Consider the following 21,594-nt stretch of genomic DNA (forward strand, 5'->3'; position numbering starts at 1 on the left):
CAGTGGGACAAACAGAGACATGGTAGAGGAAGGAGAGGTCTGGATCAGTGGGACAAACAGAGACATGGCAGAGGGAGGAGAGGTCTGGATCAGTGGGACAAACAGAGACATGGCAGAGGAAGGAGAGGTCTGGATCAGTGGGACAAACAGAGACATGGCAGAGGAAGGAGAGGTCTGGATCAGTGGGACAAACAGAGACATGGCAGAGGGAGGAGAGGTCTGGATCAGTGGGACAAACAGACATGGCAGAGGGAGGAGAGGTCTGGATCAGTGGGACAAACAGAGACATGGTAGAGGAAGGAGAGGTCTGGATCAGTGGGACAAACAGAGACATGGTAGAGGGAGGAGAGGTCTGGATCAGTGGGACAAACAGAGACATGGCAAAGGGAGGAGAGGTCTGGATCAGTGGGACAAACAGAGACATGGTAGAGGGAGGAGAGGTCTGGATCAGTGGGACAAACAGACATGGCAGAGGGAGGAGAGGTCTGGATCAGTGGGACAAACAGAGACATGGTAGAGGGAGGAGAGGTCTGGATCAGTGGGACAAACAGAGACATGGTAGAGGAAGGAGAGGTCTGGATCAGTGGGACAAACAGAGACATGGTAGAGGAAGGAGAGGTCTGGATCAGTGGGACAAACAGAGACATGGTAGAGGAAGGAGAGGTCTGGATCAGTGGGACAAACAGAGACATGGCAGAGGGAGGAGAGGTCTGGATCAGTGGGACAAACAGAGACATGGTAGAGGAAGGAGAGGTGTATGGTCAGGGTTATAGAAAGGGAATGTGACTCTAGCCCCTCAGCTGCTCTTGCAGTCTGTTCACTCCCTTCCCTTCTCCCTGACACAGCTCACCCCCAAGGACCAGATCAACTCAACACTGACCCATCTCCCCAGTCCCACATTACAGGACTTATGCTGACAGAGAGAGGTTTCCTGTCTGGAAGGTGGGCACTTTTGAAGTGAGCTTAGTAGTTTATTAGTGAGGATGGGGTTGTGGTGTGTGTGTGTGTGTGTGTGTGTGTGTGAGGGAGGGAGGGAGGGGGATCATTGACCTACAGGTCCCGTCTAAGAGACTGTCCTACAACACAAGCTCAGAAAAGAGGTTGTGTGTGACTTCCTGACTTTGACAAAAATATGGCCACCACAAAAGGCACATAAAAAAAAGGTACAAAAAGGCACAGTTTGCAACTGGCAACCAAGATAGAGCGAGAGAACGAATGTGAGTCATAATGAACTTGTACACGATGAGCAGTGCTGAGCAACGAAGGGCAGGGGAGGGGGGGACATGGGTGAGAGATGGTCCCAGTTGGGTCTTCTTGGCATCATCTGTGTTTGTCTGGAATTAGTGGGCAAGGTTTTAATTACGGCCATGTGCGCTCTGATAGGTGGCTTTGTAATAACAGTCGGTCCCCATGGCAGCAGCATGAAAAGAAGTTAGTTAGACCCCAGTGAATGACTGACTGACAGGGGGGGGGGGGGGGGGGGGTCGTGTTCAAAGGCCTGACGTGATATGGCTGCTCTCACTCATGTGGCCAACACTGATAAGCCCCTTTAACACGGAAATTAACCCACCGGTTTGGAAGCAACCAGCGTAACGACGCTCCGTAAAAAAATACAAATGTAACCAATACTCTGTTGTTCGGTTGCCATATGAGATGACTGGTTCCAGAAACGGACGGCTGCTTATCAAAAAACCTCTGAGGTCTGGCAGCCTGTCTTCAAATGCAAAAAAAGGTTTTAACATTTATTTCACTAGGCAGGAGGAGACGTTCAAAACATGGCCATCGTTGGTCTGTCCAAAAACACTGATTGTCGATTCCTTCATTGAGTCAATGAAACAAAAATTCCCTTAAATTAATTAATTAAATTAAGTTGAGTGAATGGATGAGCCACATCGTTGACCAGTACTAAGACGAGTCTTCGGATGAGTCTTTGGATGAGGGCCAGGGTGCCCCATGAGATGACCTGAGAGTGGTTGGCTGAACATCTGGTCATGCCTCGGTAGGTACGTCAGGCTACAAGGGGGCCTTGCTCTGGATCCAGCTGTGGAGGCATAATGGGGGTGCTGGGGTGTATGCCCATCATGGACCATAGCCAGACATCAACCAATCACCGCAATGTCCGAGGGTAGCAGTCAGAACCCGGCCATAGGGATAAACAAGGACCATTGCTAACCTCACTATGCTAACCTCCACATAACAATTAAACAAAGCTTTCAGGGTGGAAATATATATTTTTCAAGTAGACGTTAGTATACATGTGTAAACAATGACATTGGTTTTGTACTCAGCTTCAGGTACTTATTGATGAGAGATGGGCAACAGATAGCATCCACCGACTCTGCACTGGATCAAAATAACAAGGTCATTAGGATTCAACTGGTTATTCTAGGCCTGACCAAAATAAAACAATAAGCACGGGGTAATGGATGACAATATTTTCCTGCGATTTAATAAAAATGTTCTGCGAATCAGGAAAAGTCAAACAGTCTCCCCTACCCTCCAAATTAGAATGATAATGGGAACATAAGCGTGACAGCTGCCCGCAAGCATGGCGATCAGTCTTAATCACAGGGTAGGACAGGTAAATGGATAAACAACCTAGTGTGTGTGTAGACATGGGGAATGAGTCAGCAGCCATCTGAACGCCAGGCGGGTTCAGTACTGTGCCCCTTGACCCGACTAATGTAATAAAGTCAATTTTATTCACTTGATGGTCCCAATTACCCCCCTCACCCCCGCAATGGGGATCATGTCACCTCCCCAGGGGATGCTCCGGTCCCCCTCTACCCCTTTCCTCCTACTCTGCATAATGTAGCGCTGAAATCTTGCTAAGGGACGCGATACCAGTCGTCTCGGCAAACATTGTCAGAGCAATTAGCCGGTGTTGCAGGTGCATCGGGGGTTTAGCGAGGCCGCTGGTAAATCCTTTAGGCTGACTGGATAGGCCACAGAGGGAGTGGGGGCCTCCGTGGCCTCTCCACCAGCCTAAAGGAATTACCAGCGGCCTCGCTAACCCCCTGCTGCATCGGCAACAACAGCTAATTGCCCTGACAATGTTTGCATGGACGACTGGTAAGGAGGCTTTTAGAACAGTCAGATAGGACAGTGGGATGGGCCTCTGAACTCAAACAGTGACACACAGCAGTGGGATGGGCCTCTGAACTCAAACAGTGACACACAGCAGTGGGATGGGCCTCTGAACTCAGTGACACACAGCAGTGGGATGGGCCTCTGAACTCAGTGACACACAGCAGTGGGATGGGCCTCTGAACTCAGTGACACACAGCAGTGGGATGGGCCTCTGAACTCAGTGACACACAGCAGTGGGATGGGCCTCTGAACTCAGTGACACACAGCAGTGGGATGGGCCTCTGAACTCAGTGACACACAGCAGTGGGTGGTGAAGTCATGCTGTGCCCACAGTTGTGGATCGTTCAACTGTCTGAACAAACTATAGACAAACCTGAAAAGCAGGAGTGACGTGTACTGTATCATGATGGGTCATGGTAAATACAAAAATACAGTATTGCACTAGTTTAATTTCATCCCTGCTCGCTTGGCTCAATCTACTGCATCTAAGCTGGTGAGTAACTGTCCAAGGAATGATCCAACTACCAGATCGCAGCTCTAAAACACTGGCAGTCATAGCCCACACAAAGAAAGCTGGGGTCCAGCATTTCCTTCCAAAGATGGACATTGTTTATTAGTCACCATTTTGTTTCAAATCCTAACATCCAGGGTGGTGGATACAAACAAGGGCTCTACTTTCAGTTTCAGAGTGAAGAGGAAACCGATGCTTCAGACTGTCTTACGGAGTCTGGGCCTTGCATATACAGTACAGAGGAGAGACTGCACAAGCAACATAAACAGCCATTCTCAGAGGTTGGCAGCCATATTATTTCAGTCACCGCTTTTGAAGGTGTACTGTATAGCAGGTCTTCTGCTGTGTCCGATACGGTCTTACAGCACGGCATGGAGGGAATGTGACTGCAAGGTCGCTTTGACGCCCAACAACGTGCATTGTGGGTCGTTATCGCGTGTGCCACATGAAAGGTCTCTGTGTGTTGATGAACTGAAACTGACTTTATTTACCTGGGAGCAGCTGTGTCTGCCCTGATAACAAACCAGACATATTTCAAATATTAATAAGCTAACAGTCCCACAGGAGCACTACGCAGTCTCTGCTCCCCCCCACCCCCCCGAAGGTTAGCCATTCTTAGCGTAACCATGTCTTCTAGCCAGGTTGTGTGAATTGAACACGTTCAGTCTCAATGACGTCTTTCACCCTCTACTGGAATTAAGGGACATTTCTGGTTGGAGAGAATCAATCTGTGGTGCGAGAGGCGAGACTCCATTGTGGTCTCCTTGGCAGCTCCCATTTCTGCAGCCAGCATGACTGATAGGTGTCGTATCCAGCAGGCCTCGGGTGATGGAACCCAAAGCAGATCATTGGGTATTCCGCAGTAAGCACATTTTCACATTTATTCTCTGTCCCTCTTTACATGTATTGACGCCAATGTAAGGCACAGTTGAGTGCAGCGAATGCCGTTTATATGGGTTGACATTAAACGTTTGAACCAATACAGTGGGGAGAGGAAAAGGACTAATCTGAATATGTTAGGTTAAATCCATGTAAGGCATGTGTGGTATTAAACAGTAAAGTACAGCACTTGTTCCAGCAGAGGCAATAACACAGTACTTGTGTTCTGATGCGACCGTAAGTGTAAGAGCGTCAACCGGAAAAATACTAACACAAAAAACCTGGAAAGAATGGCAAAAATCAGATGACAGCATGCCTTTTCCACACTTCATTTGCAGTAGCGTGTTTATTGACAGTCCACCCACAGTCAGAGCCAGTAATACCCTGCCACAGCCAAGGCCTGTTTTCTGCTGAAAGGTACTGAAAGGTAACGCAGCGCAGGAAAAGGTATTAAAACACAGATTATTGTTTTTCATTGGTTTAGCCAGGGAAACATGCTCCCTGCAATTAAATTGGTGGTAGTATTGGGGAGTTGTGTAGTGGCGGAAAAAACACAAAACAAAAACAATAGATTCTTAACTCTGTCACTGCCAACAAATCACAGAGCGAGTCTCGACAGTAGCTAGAGTAGGGAGGCAGGATTAAGCCCACTATGAGAAACATTACATGTTTTTTGGTTGGCATTCAATCGAAAGCTTGCTCAGATCAATATAGATCAACTGGAAATATATAAAAACGCAAACATGCAACAATGTCAAAGATTTCTCTTATTTACAGTTCATGAGAAAATCTGTCAATTTAAATTAATCTATGGATTTTTTAAATAGGAGCGTGGATCAGAAAACCAGTCAGTATTAGGTGTGACCAGCATTTGCCTCATGCAGCGCGACATCACCTTCACATAGAGTTGATCAGGCTGTTGATTGTGACCTGTGGAATGTTGTCCCACTCCTCAATGGCTATGCAAAGTTGCTGGATATTGTTGGGAACTGGAACACGCTGTCGATCCAGAGCATCCCAAACGTGCTTAATGGGTGACATGTATGGTGAGTATGCAGGCCATGGAAGAACTGGGACATTTTTAGCTTCCAGGAATTATGTACAGATCCTTGCGACATGGGGCCGTGAATTATCATGCTGAAACATGAGGTGATGGCGGCGGATGGACGGCGCGAAAATGGCGTCAGGATCTCAGCACGCTATCTCTGTATTTTCAAATTGCCATTGATAAAACGCGAGTGTGTTCATTGTCCATAGCTTATGCCTGCCCATACCATAAACCCCACGGGGCATTCCGTTCACATCAGCAAACCACTCGCCCACACATGGTCTGCGGTTGTGAGGCCGGTTAGACGTACAGACAAATTCTCTAAAATTATGTTGGAGGTGGCTTATGGTAGAGAAAGGAACAATCAATTTTCTGGCAACAGCTCTGGTGGACATTCCTGCAGTCAGCATGCCAATTGCACGCTCCCTCAAAACTTGAGACATCTGTGGCAATGTGTTGTGTGACACAACTTCACATTTTAGAATGGCCTTTTATTGTCCCCAACACAAGGTGTACCTGTGTAATGATCATGCTGTTTAATCAGCTTCTTGATATGCCACACCTGTCAGGTGGATGGATTATCTTGGCAAACTAACACAGGGATATAAACAAATTAGTGCACAATATTTTATTTCAGCTCATGAAACATTGGACCAACACTTTACGTGTTGCCTTTATATGTTTGTTCAGTGTATATAAATTCCTGTTGGAGGAGCTGGCTTCGATAACACATGTTCAAATTGGCCTACATACCATTTGGCCTAGGTAACAGCAGTCTATTTCAAAACAAAAGGAGTTGTGTAGAAATATACAGTAGGGAGCATTTCAACTACTGTTTCATTACTGCACAAGTACCCTATGACCAGATGTGTATAATGACATGATGAACATTACCAGTTATAACACTCCACTGGAGTGTGGATATCTAGCAATGGACTCTAGTTCAACTGCTAAAAAGTAGTATGACACTTTTACTATTTCATACTCAATAGTCATTCACCACAGTAACTGCCAGACAGTTAACAGTACTTGGGCTGTGCGAGGAAGGAGGGAATGCAAATTGCACATAGCACTGTGGCAATGACCTTATTTGTGCAAACTATGGATACTATCCGTCAAGGGGTTTCCAAGGGCCTCGGAGAAGGGGGGGGGGGGAAACCACACAACCGTCTCCTTCACGCTGAAGGAGGAAGTAACTCCTGTATAGTAAACCAACCACAGATACACACACCGCAGACTTTGGACTGATCAGAATTTTAGGCTAATTAACATGTGAAGCTTATGTGAGCTTACTCAGAAACGCTTTAATTAACTAATTAACTTTCACTGATTTCTGCTCTCATAAAAGCCTGGGGTTTCTGCACGTTAACACTAGAAGCTTATTACCTAAAATTGATCAATTGAAAGTGTGGGTTCACAGCTCCAATCCAGATGTGTCGGTCATTACTGAGACGTGGTTAAGGAGTGTTTTGAACACTGATGTTAACCTTTCCGGCAAGGCAGATCTTCCAAAGGTTGTAGAGTGGCAATCTTTACCAAGGAACACCTTCAGTGCTCGGTTGTCTCCACCAAGTCTATCCCTAAACATTTTGATTTGCTGGTTTTAAGCATTAAACTTTCAAATAGCCTTTGGTGGACGATAACACCCAGCAACAGTCAACAATCAGCACCGGCCTGTACCCTACCTGCCCTAAGCTCTCTCCTGGCCCCTTACACTAAAAGTCTGAATTTGTCTTGCTAGGTGACCTAACCTGGGACATGCTTAAACCACCTGACCAAGTCCTAAAGCAATGGGACTCCCAAAATCTTTCTCAGATTATTACCAATCCCACAAGGAATAACTCCAAACACCCAGAAAAGGCTACTCTCCTCGATGTTATCCTCACAAATAATAATCCTGATAGGTATCAGACTGGTGTTGTCTGTAATGATCTTAGTGATCATTGTTTTACAGCCTGTGTTCGTAATGGCTGCTCAGTAAAACGACCTGTCCTGATTTGTCATAGACGCTTCCTAAAAAACTTTAATGAGCTCGCTTTCCTTCATGACCTGGCCTCTGTAAATTGGTATACAAATCAGCTTGATCCCCTCTGTCGAAGACATTTGGACCTTCTTTTTGGATATTTTCTGTGGTATTGTTAACAAACACGCCCTCATAAAGAAAATGAGAATTAAAACAGATTCAGCCCCTGGTTCGACCGTAATCTGGTAGAGTTACTCCACCTCAAGAACTCCATTTGTCGAAAGGCTCGGCACACGCATACTCAAGCTGACTGGTTCTCGTTCAGGCAAATGAGAAATAAGCGCACTCAGGCTATCCGGAAGGCCAAAGTTAGTTAATTTAAGGAGCAGTTCTCTCTCTGTGGGTCTAACCCCAAGAAGTTCTGGTTAAAATGGTTAAAGACCTGGAGAATAAACCCTCCTCCTCACAGCTGCCCATGTCCCTTAATGTTGATGTGGTTTTTACTGACAAGGAGCACATGACTGAGCTCTTTAATCACCACTTCATTAAAGTCAGGATTCCTATTTGACTCAGCCATGCCTCCTTGCCCATCCAACATTTCCTCATCTCCCAGCCCTTCTAATGTGACTAGCCTTGATGCTCCTCCCTATTTTCCCCTGCCCCGCTACAAAGTTTCTCCCTGCAGGCGGTCACTGAGTCTGAGGTACTAAAGGAGCTCCTTAAACTTGAACCCCCAAAAAAACATCTGTGTCAGATGGTTTAGATCCTGTCTTCTTTAAGGTTGCTGCCCCTATCATCGCCAAGCCTGTCTCTCCTCTCTGGGGAGGTTCCCATTGCTTGGAAGGCAGCCGCAGTGCATCCTTTATTTAAAGGGGGAGATCAAGCTGATGCTAACTGTTAGAGGCCAATTTCTATTTTGCCCTGATTATCAAAAGTGTTGGAAAAACATGTCAATAATCAACTGACTGGCTTTCTTGATGTCTATAGTATTATCTCTGGTATGTAATCTGGTTTCCGCTCAGGTTATGTAACCTTAAAAAGGTACTAAATTGTCACCATTGCCCTTGATTCTAAGCAATGTTGTGCTGCTATTTTTATTGACTTGGCCAAAGCTTTTGATACTGTAGACCATTCCATTATGTGCCCGGCTAAGGAGTATTGGTGTCTGAGGGGTCTTTGGCCTGGTTTGCTAACCACCTCTCTCAAAGAGTGCAGTGTATAAAGTCAGAACATCTGCTGTCTCAGCCACTGCCTGTCACCAAGGGAGTACCCCAAGGCTTGATGCTAGGCTCCACGCTCTTCTCAATTTACATCAACAACATAGCTCAGGCAGTAGGAAGCTCTCTCACATTTATATGCAGATGATACAGTCTTATACTCAGCTGGCCACTCCCCGGATGTTGTGTTAAACGCTCTACAACAAAGCTTTCTTAGTGTCCAACAAGCTTTCTATGCCCTTAACCTTGTTCTGAACACCTCCAAAACAAAGGTAATGTGGTTCGATAAGAAGAAAGCCCCTCTTCCCGCCATTGTGATTACTACCTCTGAGGGTTTAGAGCTTGAGGTAGTCACCTCATACAAGTACTTCGGAGTATGGCTAGACGGTGCACTGTCCTCTCAGCACAAGGTTAAATCTAGACCTGGGTTCCTCTATCGTAGTCGCTCCTCTTTCACCCCAGCTGCCAAACTAAACATGATTCAGATGACCATTCTACCCATGCTAGATTACGGAGACGTAATTTATAGATCGGCAGGTAAGGGTGCTATCGAGGGACTTAATGTTTTTTTACCATTCGGCCATCAGATTTGCCACCAATGCTCCTTATAGGACACACCACCGCACTCGAACTCTGTAAACTGGTCATCTCTGTATACCCGTCGCAAGACCCCCTGGTTGACGCTTATTTATAAAACCCTCTTAGGCCTCACCCCCCCATATCTGAGATACCTACTGCTGCCCTCATCCTCCACATACAAGATCCGTTCTGCCAGTCACATTATGTGAAAGGTCCCCAAAGTGCACACATCCCTGGGCCGCGACGTCTTTTCAGTTCGCTGCAGCTAGCGACTGGAACGACCTGCAAAAAAAAAAAAAACTTCCAGTTTGAGGTTTTCATTCAAAGACTCAATCATGGACAGTTGTGACTGTGACGCATGATGTATTGTTGTCTTTACCTTCTTGCCTTGTGATGTTTTCTGTGCCCAATAATGTTTGTACCATGTTTTGTGCTGCTGCCATGTGTCGCTACCATGCTGTTGTCATGTGGAGTTTCTACCATGCTGTGTTGTCATGTGTTGCTGCCATGTTGTATTGTCGTCTTAGGTCTCTCTTTATGTAGTGTTGTTGTGTCTCTTGTCGTGGTGTGTTTTGTCCTATATATTTTCATTTAATTGTTTTATTCCCAGCCCCCGTTCACGACTTTTGCCAGGCCGTTATTGTAAATAAGCATTTTGTTCTCAACTGACTCGCCTAGTTAAATAAAATAAATGATAGGCCAGCAGTTACAGTTACACACTTTTAACCCTCTTTCCACAGTAGTTCTCACATTACCTAATGCTGAAATGACACGTTAGTCACAGCAGGGCGATAGGATTATTTCATTGGGGCAGAACAGCACAGACGGCCCCGACATATGTCTTGGCCCTACCATGCTCTCGCAGGCTACTAAAGTTTCCACAGTACAGCTAACTCTACTGTGGGTTTGGATACACCGGGAGTCTGTCTGTTGTTGATGGATGAGAAGAGTAGTGGCGTGCTCATTGCGCTGATAATCACATTTCAGAATGAGTTCCCTCCCTCTCGCTACAAAGTGATACTTGTCGGTGTAATACATGATGGGGTTGTTACGGAAGAGAAATGAGAACGTCCGCGTTTCCCACTCATGGCTCGCCTCAGACAGCATTGCCATTATTCCCCAGGTTCAGTTTTCCTAGACGTGGGGGGACCATAAGCGAATATAGGTGCCATCTTTCACGTGTCATCTAAAAGGCACGCTGGAGATACAGATGTGGTTCGTCCATGAATGAAGTGACTTTCTCCTCTTTGGTCTTAAAGATAAAGTATTTTTCACAGAAGGCAAATCAAGGAGGCATCAGTGCACTTTACAACTTTTAAAGGTATTTCGCCAGAAGGTTGTCAGTCTCGGATAAACAGTAACGTTTCACAAAGATTAATTGCCGACATAAAGAGACGTAATGGGTTCAGTATCGTGTAATCTATACGGGGGACAATAAAGTCCCTGGGACTCCAAAGCTCTCCGTGGCTACTTGACCACATTACAACCTCGTTATGAACAGCTCTGAGTCAATCCCGTCTCCATCCTTTTGGTAATGGAGGAAGTCCCAAGCCTCAAAGTGATACCTAAATACAGACAACAGACTGGGAGACTGTCCAGTCATGTGAGCCCTTTGAGACTTGACTATGACACCAGCCCCTGTTGGACACTCTTCAAAATACCTCAGAGCCATAGGTCAGGAGGACTGAGGGACTCATTTTTACACGTATAACCCTCTGGTCTAGTGTGTCCATTCAGAGACACCCTAGAGCAGGGGTGTCAAACTCATTCCACGGAGGGCCTAGTGTCTGCAGGTTTTTGGTTTTTCCTTTCAATAAAGCCCTAGACAACCAGGTGTGGGGAGTTCCTAACTAATTAGTGATGTTAATTCATCAATCAAGTACAAGGGAGGAGCGAAAACCCGCAGACACTCGGCCCCCCGTGGAATGAGTTTGACACCTGTGCCCTAGAGGGTAGCTATACCCCCTTTTAACTACAACCCTCCGCCCTCCTATCTCAGCAAGTGGCTATTAGAGGTAGACCGATTAAATCGGCATGGCGGATTTCAAGTTATAAACAATCGGTAATCTGCCTTTTTGGACGCCGATTATAATGCAATCCACGAGGAGACTGCGTGGCAGGCTGACCACCTGTTATGCGAGTACAGCATCAAAATGACCTTGTGTCTCCAAGGAGCCAAGGTAAGTTGCTAGCTAGCATTAAACTTATCTTATAAAAAAATTAAAAAATCTATCTTCACATAATCACTAGTAAACTACACCACATGGTTGGTGATATTACTAGGTTAACTAGCTTATTCTGCGTTGCGTATAATCAATGAGGTGTCTGTTAATTTATCATTGAAATCACAGCCTACTTCAACAAAAAGCGCATTCGCAAAAAGAGCACAATCATTGCTATAATGATGTACCTAACCATAAACATCAATGCCTTTCTCAATACACAAGCATATTTTTTAAACCTGCATATGTAGTTAAAATAAATTCATGTTAGCAGGCAATATTAACTAGGGAAATTGTGTCACTTCTCTTGCGTTCAGTGCAAGCAGAGTCAGAGTATATGCAGCAGTTTGGGCCGCCTGGCTCGTTGCGAACTGTTGAAATGCCATTTATTCCTAACAAAGACCGTAATTAATTTGCCAGAATTTTACATATTTATGACATAACATTGAAGGTTGTGCAATGTAACAGTAATATTTAGACTTAGGGTTGCCACCCGTTCAATAAAATACGGAACGGTTCCGTATTTCACTGAAAGAATAAATGTTTTGTTTTCGAAATTCTGGTTCCCAATTTGACCATATTAATGACCCAAGGCTCGTATTTCTGTGTGTTTATTATATTATAATTAAGTATATGATTTGATATTTGACAGAGCAGTCTGACTGAGCGGTGGTAGGCAGCAGCAGGCTCATTAGCATTCATTCAAACAGCAGCCGTTTATGACTTCAAGCCTATCAACTCCTGAGATTAGGCTGGCAATACTATAGTGTCTATAAGAACATCCAATAGTCAAAGGTATATGAAATACAAATAGTAGAGAGAGAAAAGGTTGTATAACAACTACAACCTAAAACTTCTTAACTGGGAATATTGAACCACCAGCTTTCATATGTTCTGAGCAAGGAACTTAAACGTTCGATTTTTTACATGGCACATATTGCACTTTTACTTTCTTCTCCAACACTGTGTTTTTGCATTATTTAAACCAAATTGAATGTTTCATTATTTGAGACTAAATGTATTTTATTTCTGTATTATATTAAGTTAAAATAAAAGTGTTCATTGAGTATTGTTGTAATTGTCATTTATTATATATGTAAAAATAATAAATACAATTTTAAAATATATTGAAAAAATGTGTAAAAAAAAAATAAAAAAAAAATATATATATATATCGGTATTGGCTTTTTTTGGTCCTCCAATAATCGGTATCTGTGTTGAAAAATCATAATCGGTCAACCTCTAGTGGCTATGGCCTATCAGGGTCAGAGATCATTCAGAACTAGGATTCATGTCAGGCCAGTGGCCATCTTGTCCTTCTCATCCTCCAGTGCCTTTCCCCAGACCTCACCATGCTTGGCCCATTTTCTCAAAGAGGGGTTATAAGACTTCTTAGCAAGCAAACATTTGGATATGGGACTTCGCTGTAAGATGAGAAAGGGAATATATAGTTCTACAACGACAGGCTACTCCTTAAATCAGACACTCATACAGTAGGTAATACTGAGTGGCACAGGTCCAACTGACGTGACCCAGTTATACATATAGAGATATTTCATCTCAACAGTTGTCGGCTGTGCTCAAATTAGCTTTGAGCATCTACTATACCAGCAAAAACAAAACATCACATGGCATGGCCCTAGCCGGCCACTGACACCAATCCAGGTTGGAGGGGTGTCATTCCACCCACAGCGTTAAAAAGGGGCTTGATTCATCACTCTCCACCACCCCTCCATGCTCCATAAATCACAGCGGAGAAAATGGAGTCAGAAGAGAAGGGGGGATAAAACACAGCAGACTAATTGCTTCCAATTTCAACCATCAGAGAGAAACTGAGTCGCATCCCAGCAGGGACGCTCCTGAGAGAAAACAATAAGTCATCCAGGTCCTTTCGCCGTGCCGGCCGTAAATGAAAAGGTCCGGAAGCCAGAGCCTGAATGTCTAGGTCACGGTCCTTCACCGAGGCACGCTTTAACCTTCCGCTGCCTCCCCATCGTAGCAACATAAATCACCCGTCTGATGGCAAAGTAAACACCTCCCGATTTCCTTCCTTTCCTGGCTCGGTCAGGTCATTTCTCAAGCAGAGGGGGCATTGGACGACGGACGTGGAGGTGGTGGTGAAGGTGGGGGGGGATTAGCTAAAGTCCAGGTAATTAATTATGCCCTGGCTGTCAGTTGGCGGACCGGATGAGAGCAGAGAAAGTGAGAGAGCAGCTTTCACGTGACTGGACCTCTGATTTATCAGATTTAAGAGGGAAAACAGGTCCATTTGTCCAAAGGTGTCACCTTTATTATCGAGTGACTGAGTGGCCTCCTCTTCCTTCTCAGTCAATTATTAAAGGGTGCTTGTCGATTCCCTTTGTGGCAATAACTCTTCCGTTTGAAATTGAGGAGTCGATCAATTCCATACCAAGGGACCGCATTGGACAGCAAATGAAAGAGGCATTGAACATTTCTTAAATGGATGTCAATGTCATTGTGGCTGAGGCTCAATTCATGTAAAATGATTGAAGAGCATCTTACAAGAGGTTCTCATTTTCCCTCAGAAACGACAACTGCCCAAAACACAGGTTGACGTTTATTGGGATTAATCTTGTCCTGGAGGTAGAACTGGGCAATTTCCACTAGATGGGCCAGTGACAAAGTCAACATATATGTGTGTATATATATATATATATATATATATATATATATATATATATATATATATATACAGTGGGGCAAAAAAGTATTTAGTCAGCCACCAATTGTGCAAGTTCTCCCACTTAAAAAGATGAGAGAGGCCTGTAATTTTCATCATAGGTACACTTCAACTATGACAGACAAAATGAGAAAAAAAAATCCAGAAAATCACATTGTAGGAATTTTTATGAATTTATTTGTAAATTATGGTGGAAAATAAGTATTTGGTCAATAACAAAGGTTTCTCAATACTTTGTTATATACCCTTTGTTGGCAATGACAGAGGTCAAACGTTTTCTGTAAGTCTTCACAAGGTTCACACACACTGTTGCTGGTATTTTGGCCCATTCCTTCATGCAGATCTCCTCTAGAGCAGTGATGTTTTGGGGCTGTTGCTGGGCAACACGGACTTTCAACTCCCTCCAAAGATTTTCTATGGGGTTGAGATCTGGAGGCTGGCTATGCCAGCAGGTATTTGATACACTGCTGATTTTGCAGGTTTTCCTACTTACAAAGCATGTAGAGGTCTGTAATTTTTATCATAGGTACACTTCAACTGTGAGAGACGGAATCTATAACAAAAATCCAGAAAATCACATTGTATGATGTAAGTAATTAATTTGCATTTTATTGCATGACATAAGTATTTGATCACCTACCAACCAGTAAGAATTCCAGCTCTCACAGACCTGTTTGTTTTTCTTTAAATGTATTTGGCTAAGGTGTATATAAACTAAGGTGCATGTACATTTGACTTCAACTCTATATATAGTCAAAATTCATGAAAACAAAAATGTGCTTTTTAGTTTTACTTTAAGGCATAAGGTTAGCAGTGTAGTTAAGGTTAGGTTTAAAATATAATTTTATGGCTGTGGCAGCTAGTGACGACCCTGCAGAGCTGCCTCCGGGACATGAGTCATCCCAATACATGCCAACCTGTCCCCAAAACGCATGAAAAAATGAAGGAGTACTTGAATGATACTTGATCTATGGAATATCTGATAATAGCCAATTATCTAACAAATCAAACGGTGCACTAGTGGCGTTTCAAGCTATGGCTACATACTAAACAGACTGATTTAACGCAGAAATCCTTAATTGGTGAAACTGCCACGTCCGTTTGGGATATTACAACAAGAAGTTACTGCAAACAACCACCACAACCCTCCTCTGACATCGCACGTGCAGAATATATACCCCGCACTTTTTTTTTACGCTTTCAAATGCTCCTCACCTCCGTTTTCATCAACACATTTAAAACAATAACAAAGACAACATGCGAATTTGATCTTTAAAGAGATTACCTTGCACAACAAAAATTGTGTTCAGAAAATTCAGAGGAAAAAAGGGAGCTTTACCCTGCACCCCATTCATCACTAGCTGAATCTTCCTCTGCCAACCGTTGGGCTAGGTTCTGCTCAACAACCAGCACTAACCAGCCTACAGAGGCATGGTAAACATGATTCTTCCATGAATACCATAGATGAATTCACACTGGCTGTGCTGTAGAACACTACAGACTGTTAAATCCTGTGCTCAGGATCCACAGAAACCTCTGCTCACACAGGAGTGAATGAGTTGTAGACCCTATTAGAAGGGACCTAGCAGGTGCCATCGCCAAGCCATTTCTCAACGTTGGCTCAACGTTTCGCTGCGACTATCGTCGCCCCATCAGAGGGAGGTAATGAGTTGTGGGGCCTAACAAAGGGAGAGTAATAACGTTGAAAACAGCCCAATGCTGAGCAGAGCATAAATCTGCTGTGTTTTCTTTAAGAGACTAAACATTAAAAAAGGAACCACCTTATCTGTAGAAGACAGTCATTCCCAGTGGGGGGATTTCTCTCTCTGGGAGAATTTCCCCTGATAACACAATAAGAGCAAATGCTTATTGAGTGTGTCATTAGGTTGAATGTGTTCTGTTTTTCAGGGGCTTTCTGTTTGGTGGTGGTGGGGGGGGGGGGGGGGGGGGGGGGAAGAGTGACTGACCTGTGGGCATCCAGGGGTTGGGCAACGGCCTCTTCTTGGTGTTGGCCTGCTCCCAATCAAAGTGGTCATCCTTACCCTGGCTGTAGCCGCATGCCGTGTAGGGCCTCTCAAAGTTACAGTCACCTGAGGAACACAACAAGACAGGATTTACAACCACACATTCAATAAGGCATTCTACGTAAGTAAGAGACAGACGGACAGAGACGGACGACAAAAGAATACAGGAAGTAGCTTGTTTGCAGTAACACATAGTACAATAGCATATGGCTGTCCAATGTCATCAGACACTACAGGCCAGGCGATCACCTGAACTCTATCACTAGGAGGCTTTGTCAACCCCCCCATGCTCCGTATGGTAACAGGCACTCCTGGCATTAGGACAACCACATAGACACTGTGAAACACAACAGAATGCCAGCTCCTACCAGAGCTTGACAATAGTCCTTCTTACAATGCTCAGAGCACTGACAGATTCCCCAACTCTCACAACTGCTTCTAACTGATATCTGTACACCTGGCAGTGGTGAGGGAGGGAGGCCGACTTTTGATTGGATTCAACTTCCTCTCATATCAATATAAAAGGTTGAATATAAATCCGCTGCCATGTGCATTTTCCTCAGTGTATTTTCAAGTCTAAGCAAGTTCTGAGGTGACTGAACAAAGGCCTGCCTGCCACCGTAATAAGAAACAGCTTCCCTTACGCCTGAGAGCGTTGCTCACATATTGTTTATTACCCGGCGTGACATTCTGTGAATTGGGCAGAGGATTTTATCAACCATCTATTGTGGAAAGAGTGAATAAATCAACAAAGAAAAGATCAGTATTGACATATTCAAAATAGGAATTGTGTAAATCTGCCTTTCCATGTACGTACCCTTAACTTCTTCGGTGTCGCTTCCACAGGACGGTTGAGCTAACGCAGGCTAATGCGATTAGCATGAGGTTGTAAGTAACAAAAACATTTCCCAGGACATAGACATATCTGATCTTGGCAGAAAGCTTAAACTCTTGTTAATCTAACTGTCCAATTTACAGTAGCTATTACAGTGAAAGAAAACCATGCTATTGTTTGAGTGCTCAATTTTGAACATGAAAAGTTATTAATAAACAAATTAGGCACATTTGGGCAGTCTTGATACAACATTTTGAACAGAAGTGCATATGGTTCATTGGATCAGTCTAAAACTTTGCACATACACTCCTGCCATCTAGCGGCCAAAATCTAAAATGCAATTGGGCTGGAATAATACATTAAGGCCTCTCTCTTGCATTTCAAAGATGGTACAAAAAAAATACAAAAGAACGGTTGTTTTTTTCTTTGTATTATCTTTTACCACATCTGTGTTATATTCTCCTACATTCCTTTCCCATTTACACAAACTTCAAAGTGTTTCCTTTCAAATGGTACCAAGAATATGCATATCCTTGCTTCAGGGCCTGAGCTACAGGCAGTTAGATTTGGTTATGTCATTTTAGGCAAAAATTGAAAAACATGGGCGGATCCTTAAACTGTGTTTTTTATGCTGCACGGGTGAGATTTTTTTCCCTTGAAAAGACGGCGGATGAATATATTTAGTGACACTATGTCAAAGCTAAGATAAAATACATGCATCTTGGATTCATTATAAGCGCTTGTTGTATACTGTGCGGATGGGAAAGAACTGTCGTGGCCTACCAGCCAGCAACAACACTGCCAGAATATTTCTTGGAGCTGCTTCGCTCTGAGTTTGACGGAACCATGTAGCATTTCCTTATTCTGATGCCATTTCGTATCTACTAGGCTTTCAGAGACCGTGTGAAGTAATAAGCTCCTTCTGCTTGGTATTGACGGTTATTGTCATGTCTACTGTACACAACATATCCTTGAGCAGAGGTTCAAAGGTCATATCAGGGACTATCAGAGAGTTGGCAAAGAGAGGAAACTAGAGAGGATTTCCAACAGGATCACAAGCCTCCATTCCAACACAGTTGGCAATAAAGTACATATGTAGCACACTGCAAACAGACCACTAGGTCAAAGACCAAGCCATGTGAATGAGTTAGAGTACCATGGCATACCTACATGTAAGTCATGTGAAGTTACTCTGAAAAACATTCAACTGATACATTACATGGCACATTTGCACGCACAGCTCAATACTCTAATATATGGATTTTACATACAGATGGGCACAGATACCTTACAAAAAAGGTAGAGGCATGGATCAGAAAACCAGTCAGTATCTGGTGTGACCATCATTTGCCTTGTGCAGCGCGACACATCTCCTTTGCATAGAGTTGACCAGGCGGTTGATTGTGGCATGATGTCCCACTCCTCTTCAATGGCTGTGAAAAGTTACTGGACATTAGCGGTAACTGGAACACGCTGTCGTACACGTCGATCCAGAGCATCCCAAACGTGCTCAATGGTGACATGTCTGGTGAGTATGCAGGCCATGGAAGAACTGTGACATTTTCAGCTTCCAGGAATTGTGTAAAGGATCCTTGTGACATGGGGCCGTGCATTACCATGCTAAAACATGAGGTGATGGCGGCTTATGAAATTGCACAACAAATTGTCATCATTAAAATGCAATCAAGTTTGTTGTCTGTAGCTTATGCCTGCCTATACCATAACCCCGCCGCCACCATGGTTCACTCTTCTCACAACGTTGACATCAGCAAACCGTTCACCCACATGAAGTGGTCTGCCATCTGCCCGGTACAGTTGAAACTGGGATTCATCCGTGAAGAGCACACTTCTCCAGCGTGTCAGTGGCCATCAAAGGTGAGCATTTGCCCACTGAAGTCGCTTATAATGCAGAACTGCAGTCAGGTCAAAACCTTGGTGAGGACGACGAACACGCAGAAGAGCTTCTTTGAGACGGTTACTGATAGTTTGTGCAGAAATTCTTCGGTTGCGCAAACCCACAGTTTCAGTAGCTGTCCATGTGGCTGGTCTCAGGCTGATCCCGCAGATGAAGAAGCCTGATGTGGAGGTCCTGGGCTGGCGTGGTTACACATGGTCTGTGGTTGTGTGGCCAGTTGGACATGATTAGCCTCCCGGGTGGCGCAGTGGTCTAGGGCACTGCATCGCTAGCTGGGCCACCAGAGTCTCTGGGTTCGCGCCAAGGCTGGGCTGGGTTCGCGCCCAGGCTCTGTCGCAGCCGGCCGCAACCGGGAGGTCCGTGGGGCGACGTACAATTGGCATAGCGTCGTCCGGGTTAGGGAGGGTTTGGCCGGTAGGCATATCCTTGTCTCAGTATGTAAAAATGTAATGAAATGTAAAAAAATGTAATAAAATGTATGCACTCTACTGTAAGTCGCTCTGGATAAGAGCGTCTGCTAAATGACTAAAATGTAAATGTAATGATGCCAAATTCTCTAAAACAACGTTGGAGATGGCTTATGGTAGATAATTGAATGTTCATTTATCTGCCAAAAGCTCTGTTGGTCATTCCTGCATTCAGCATGCCAATTGCAAACTCCCTCAAAACTTGAGACATCTGTGTCATTGTGTTGTGTGACAACACTGCACATTTTAGAGTGGTCTTTTATTGTCCCCAGCACAATGTACACCTGGGTAATGATCATGTGGTTTAATCAGCTTCTTGATATGCCACACCTATCAGGTGGATGGATTATCTTGGCAAAGGAGAAATGCTCACTAACAGGGATGTAAAAAAAAAAATGTATGCTCAACATTTGTGAGAAATAAGCTTTTTGTGCATACGAAAAATTTCTGGGATCTTTTACACATTCTCATTTACAGCAATGACCTGAGGAATAGTTACAGGGGATGAATGAGCCAATTGGAAGCTGGGGATGAGGGACAGATTAGGAATTTAGTCAGTATACCGGGGTTAACACCCCTACTCTTACGATAAGTGCCATGGGATCTTCACTGACAACAGAGAGTCAGGACACCCATTTAATGTCCCACCCGAAAGACAGCACCTTACACAGGGCATGGTCCCCAATTACTGCCCTGGGGAATTGGGATTTAAAAAATAAATTCAGACCGGAGGTGACACTTTACATGTTGCGTTTATATTAATTGTTACGTGTATATGTGGCTGGATGACAACATAATTTTTGTTTCCAGCATTAGGGCTGTTTTCCCAAATAAGTTAAATCCGCTTTGTTTTTTGTTTCCTTGCCACGAAACTAACAAGTATTGCGATACTGTTATGATCCCAGCCCTAGAATGAGTATTTTGAAATACATGCCAATACTTTCCAAGGGTATTTCCAAATACATTCCAATATTCCGCTACTTGTCTTGTAAAAAAAATAACTGAAGTCTTCCTTCTAAACGTGTAATTGAGATTTGAAATAGTATTTGAACCCAGGTTTGATCCACACACACAGAAAGCAGCGAGAGAGGTGGAAACAGCAAACAGCAGACGCAGACAGAGTTCCCCAGTGGGCCTTTTCCCCAGATCACGCCGTTTCGAGGGTTAAGATTACGGCGCCGTGATTACAAGGAGAGAGTAAACACACAACTCTTTCTTTGGCGGCCGGGCGGTTCAGCTGGGCGGTTCACCGGTTTAATACGGATCCACTGATATGAGGCGGACAGAGTACACAAACCGAAAGGCAACGTTCTCACCACTACTTTGGTTTGATAGAGGATTATCTATCCTGATACTTTGGTTTGATAGCCTGTGGCAGAAAAGTCCTCTGATTGATCACAGATTCCTTTATTCTCCTTCCTAATAGACCTTTCGAAGGGTCATTTTGCACTATTGTGTTTTTTAAACCTTTTCTCTTCAACACTGTCTGCTTCTCATACTGGCCCTGTAATGCATTTCAAAAGAGCCAAGATCTCTGGTCTCTCTTCCGACAGCAACTAAAGCCTGCTCTCAGATACAGTTGAAGTCGGAAGTTTCCATACACCTTAGCCAAATACACAATTCCTGACATTTAATCCTAGTTAAAAAAATACTGTCTTAGGTCAGTTAGGATCACCAGTTTATTTTAAGAATGTGAAATGTCAGAATAATAGTAGAGTGATTTATTTCAGCTTTTATTTCTTTCATCACATTCCCAGTGGGTCAGAAGTTTACATACACTCAATTAGTATTTGGTAGCATTGCCTTTAAATTGTTCAACTTGGATCAAATGTTTTAGGTAGCCTTCCACAAGCTTCCCACAATAAGTTGGGTAAAAATCCAAAATCCATTTATTTTGTGAAGAGCAACAGTCCCTCCTGCAGCAAAGCACCCCCACAACATGATGCTGCCACCCTCGTGCTTCACGGTTGGGATGGTGTTCTTCGGCTTAAAAGTATCCCCCTTTTTCCTCCAAACATAACGATGGTCATTATGGTCAAACAGTTCTATTTTAGTTTATTCAGACCAGAGGACATTTCTCCAAAAAGCACGATCTTTGTCCCCGTGTGCAGTTGCAAACCGTAGTCTGGCTTTTTTATGGCAG

General features: G+C 44.0%; 1 protein-coding gene across 3 annotated transcripts in view; it reads right to left on the reverse strand.

The window, feature by feature from the left end:
* The window catches only part of LOC120028099 (receptor-type tyrosine-protein phosphatase mu-like), a 305,294-nt gene that overhangs the window by 223,711 nt on the left and 59,989 nt on the right, over positions 1-21,594 (reverse strand). For all 3 annotated transcript variants that reach the window (XM_038973267.1, XM_038973266.1, XM_038973265.1), the window contains exon 2: positions 16,178-16,300. In XM_038973267.1, coding sequence (XP_038829195.1) covers positions 16,178-16,300 — 123 coding nt within the window. The remainder of the gene's footprint in view (positions 1-16,177; positions 16,301-21,594) is intronic.

The sequence above is a fragment of the Salvelinus namaycush genome, chromosome 33 (assembly GCF_016432855.1).
Source record: "Salvelinus namaycush isolate Seneca chromosome 33, SaNama_1.0, whole genome shotgun sequence".
NCBI lineage: Eukaryota > Metazoa > Chordata > Actinopteri > Salmoniformes > Salmonidae > Salvelinus > Salvelinus namaycush.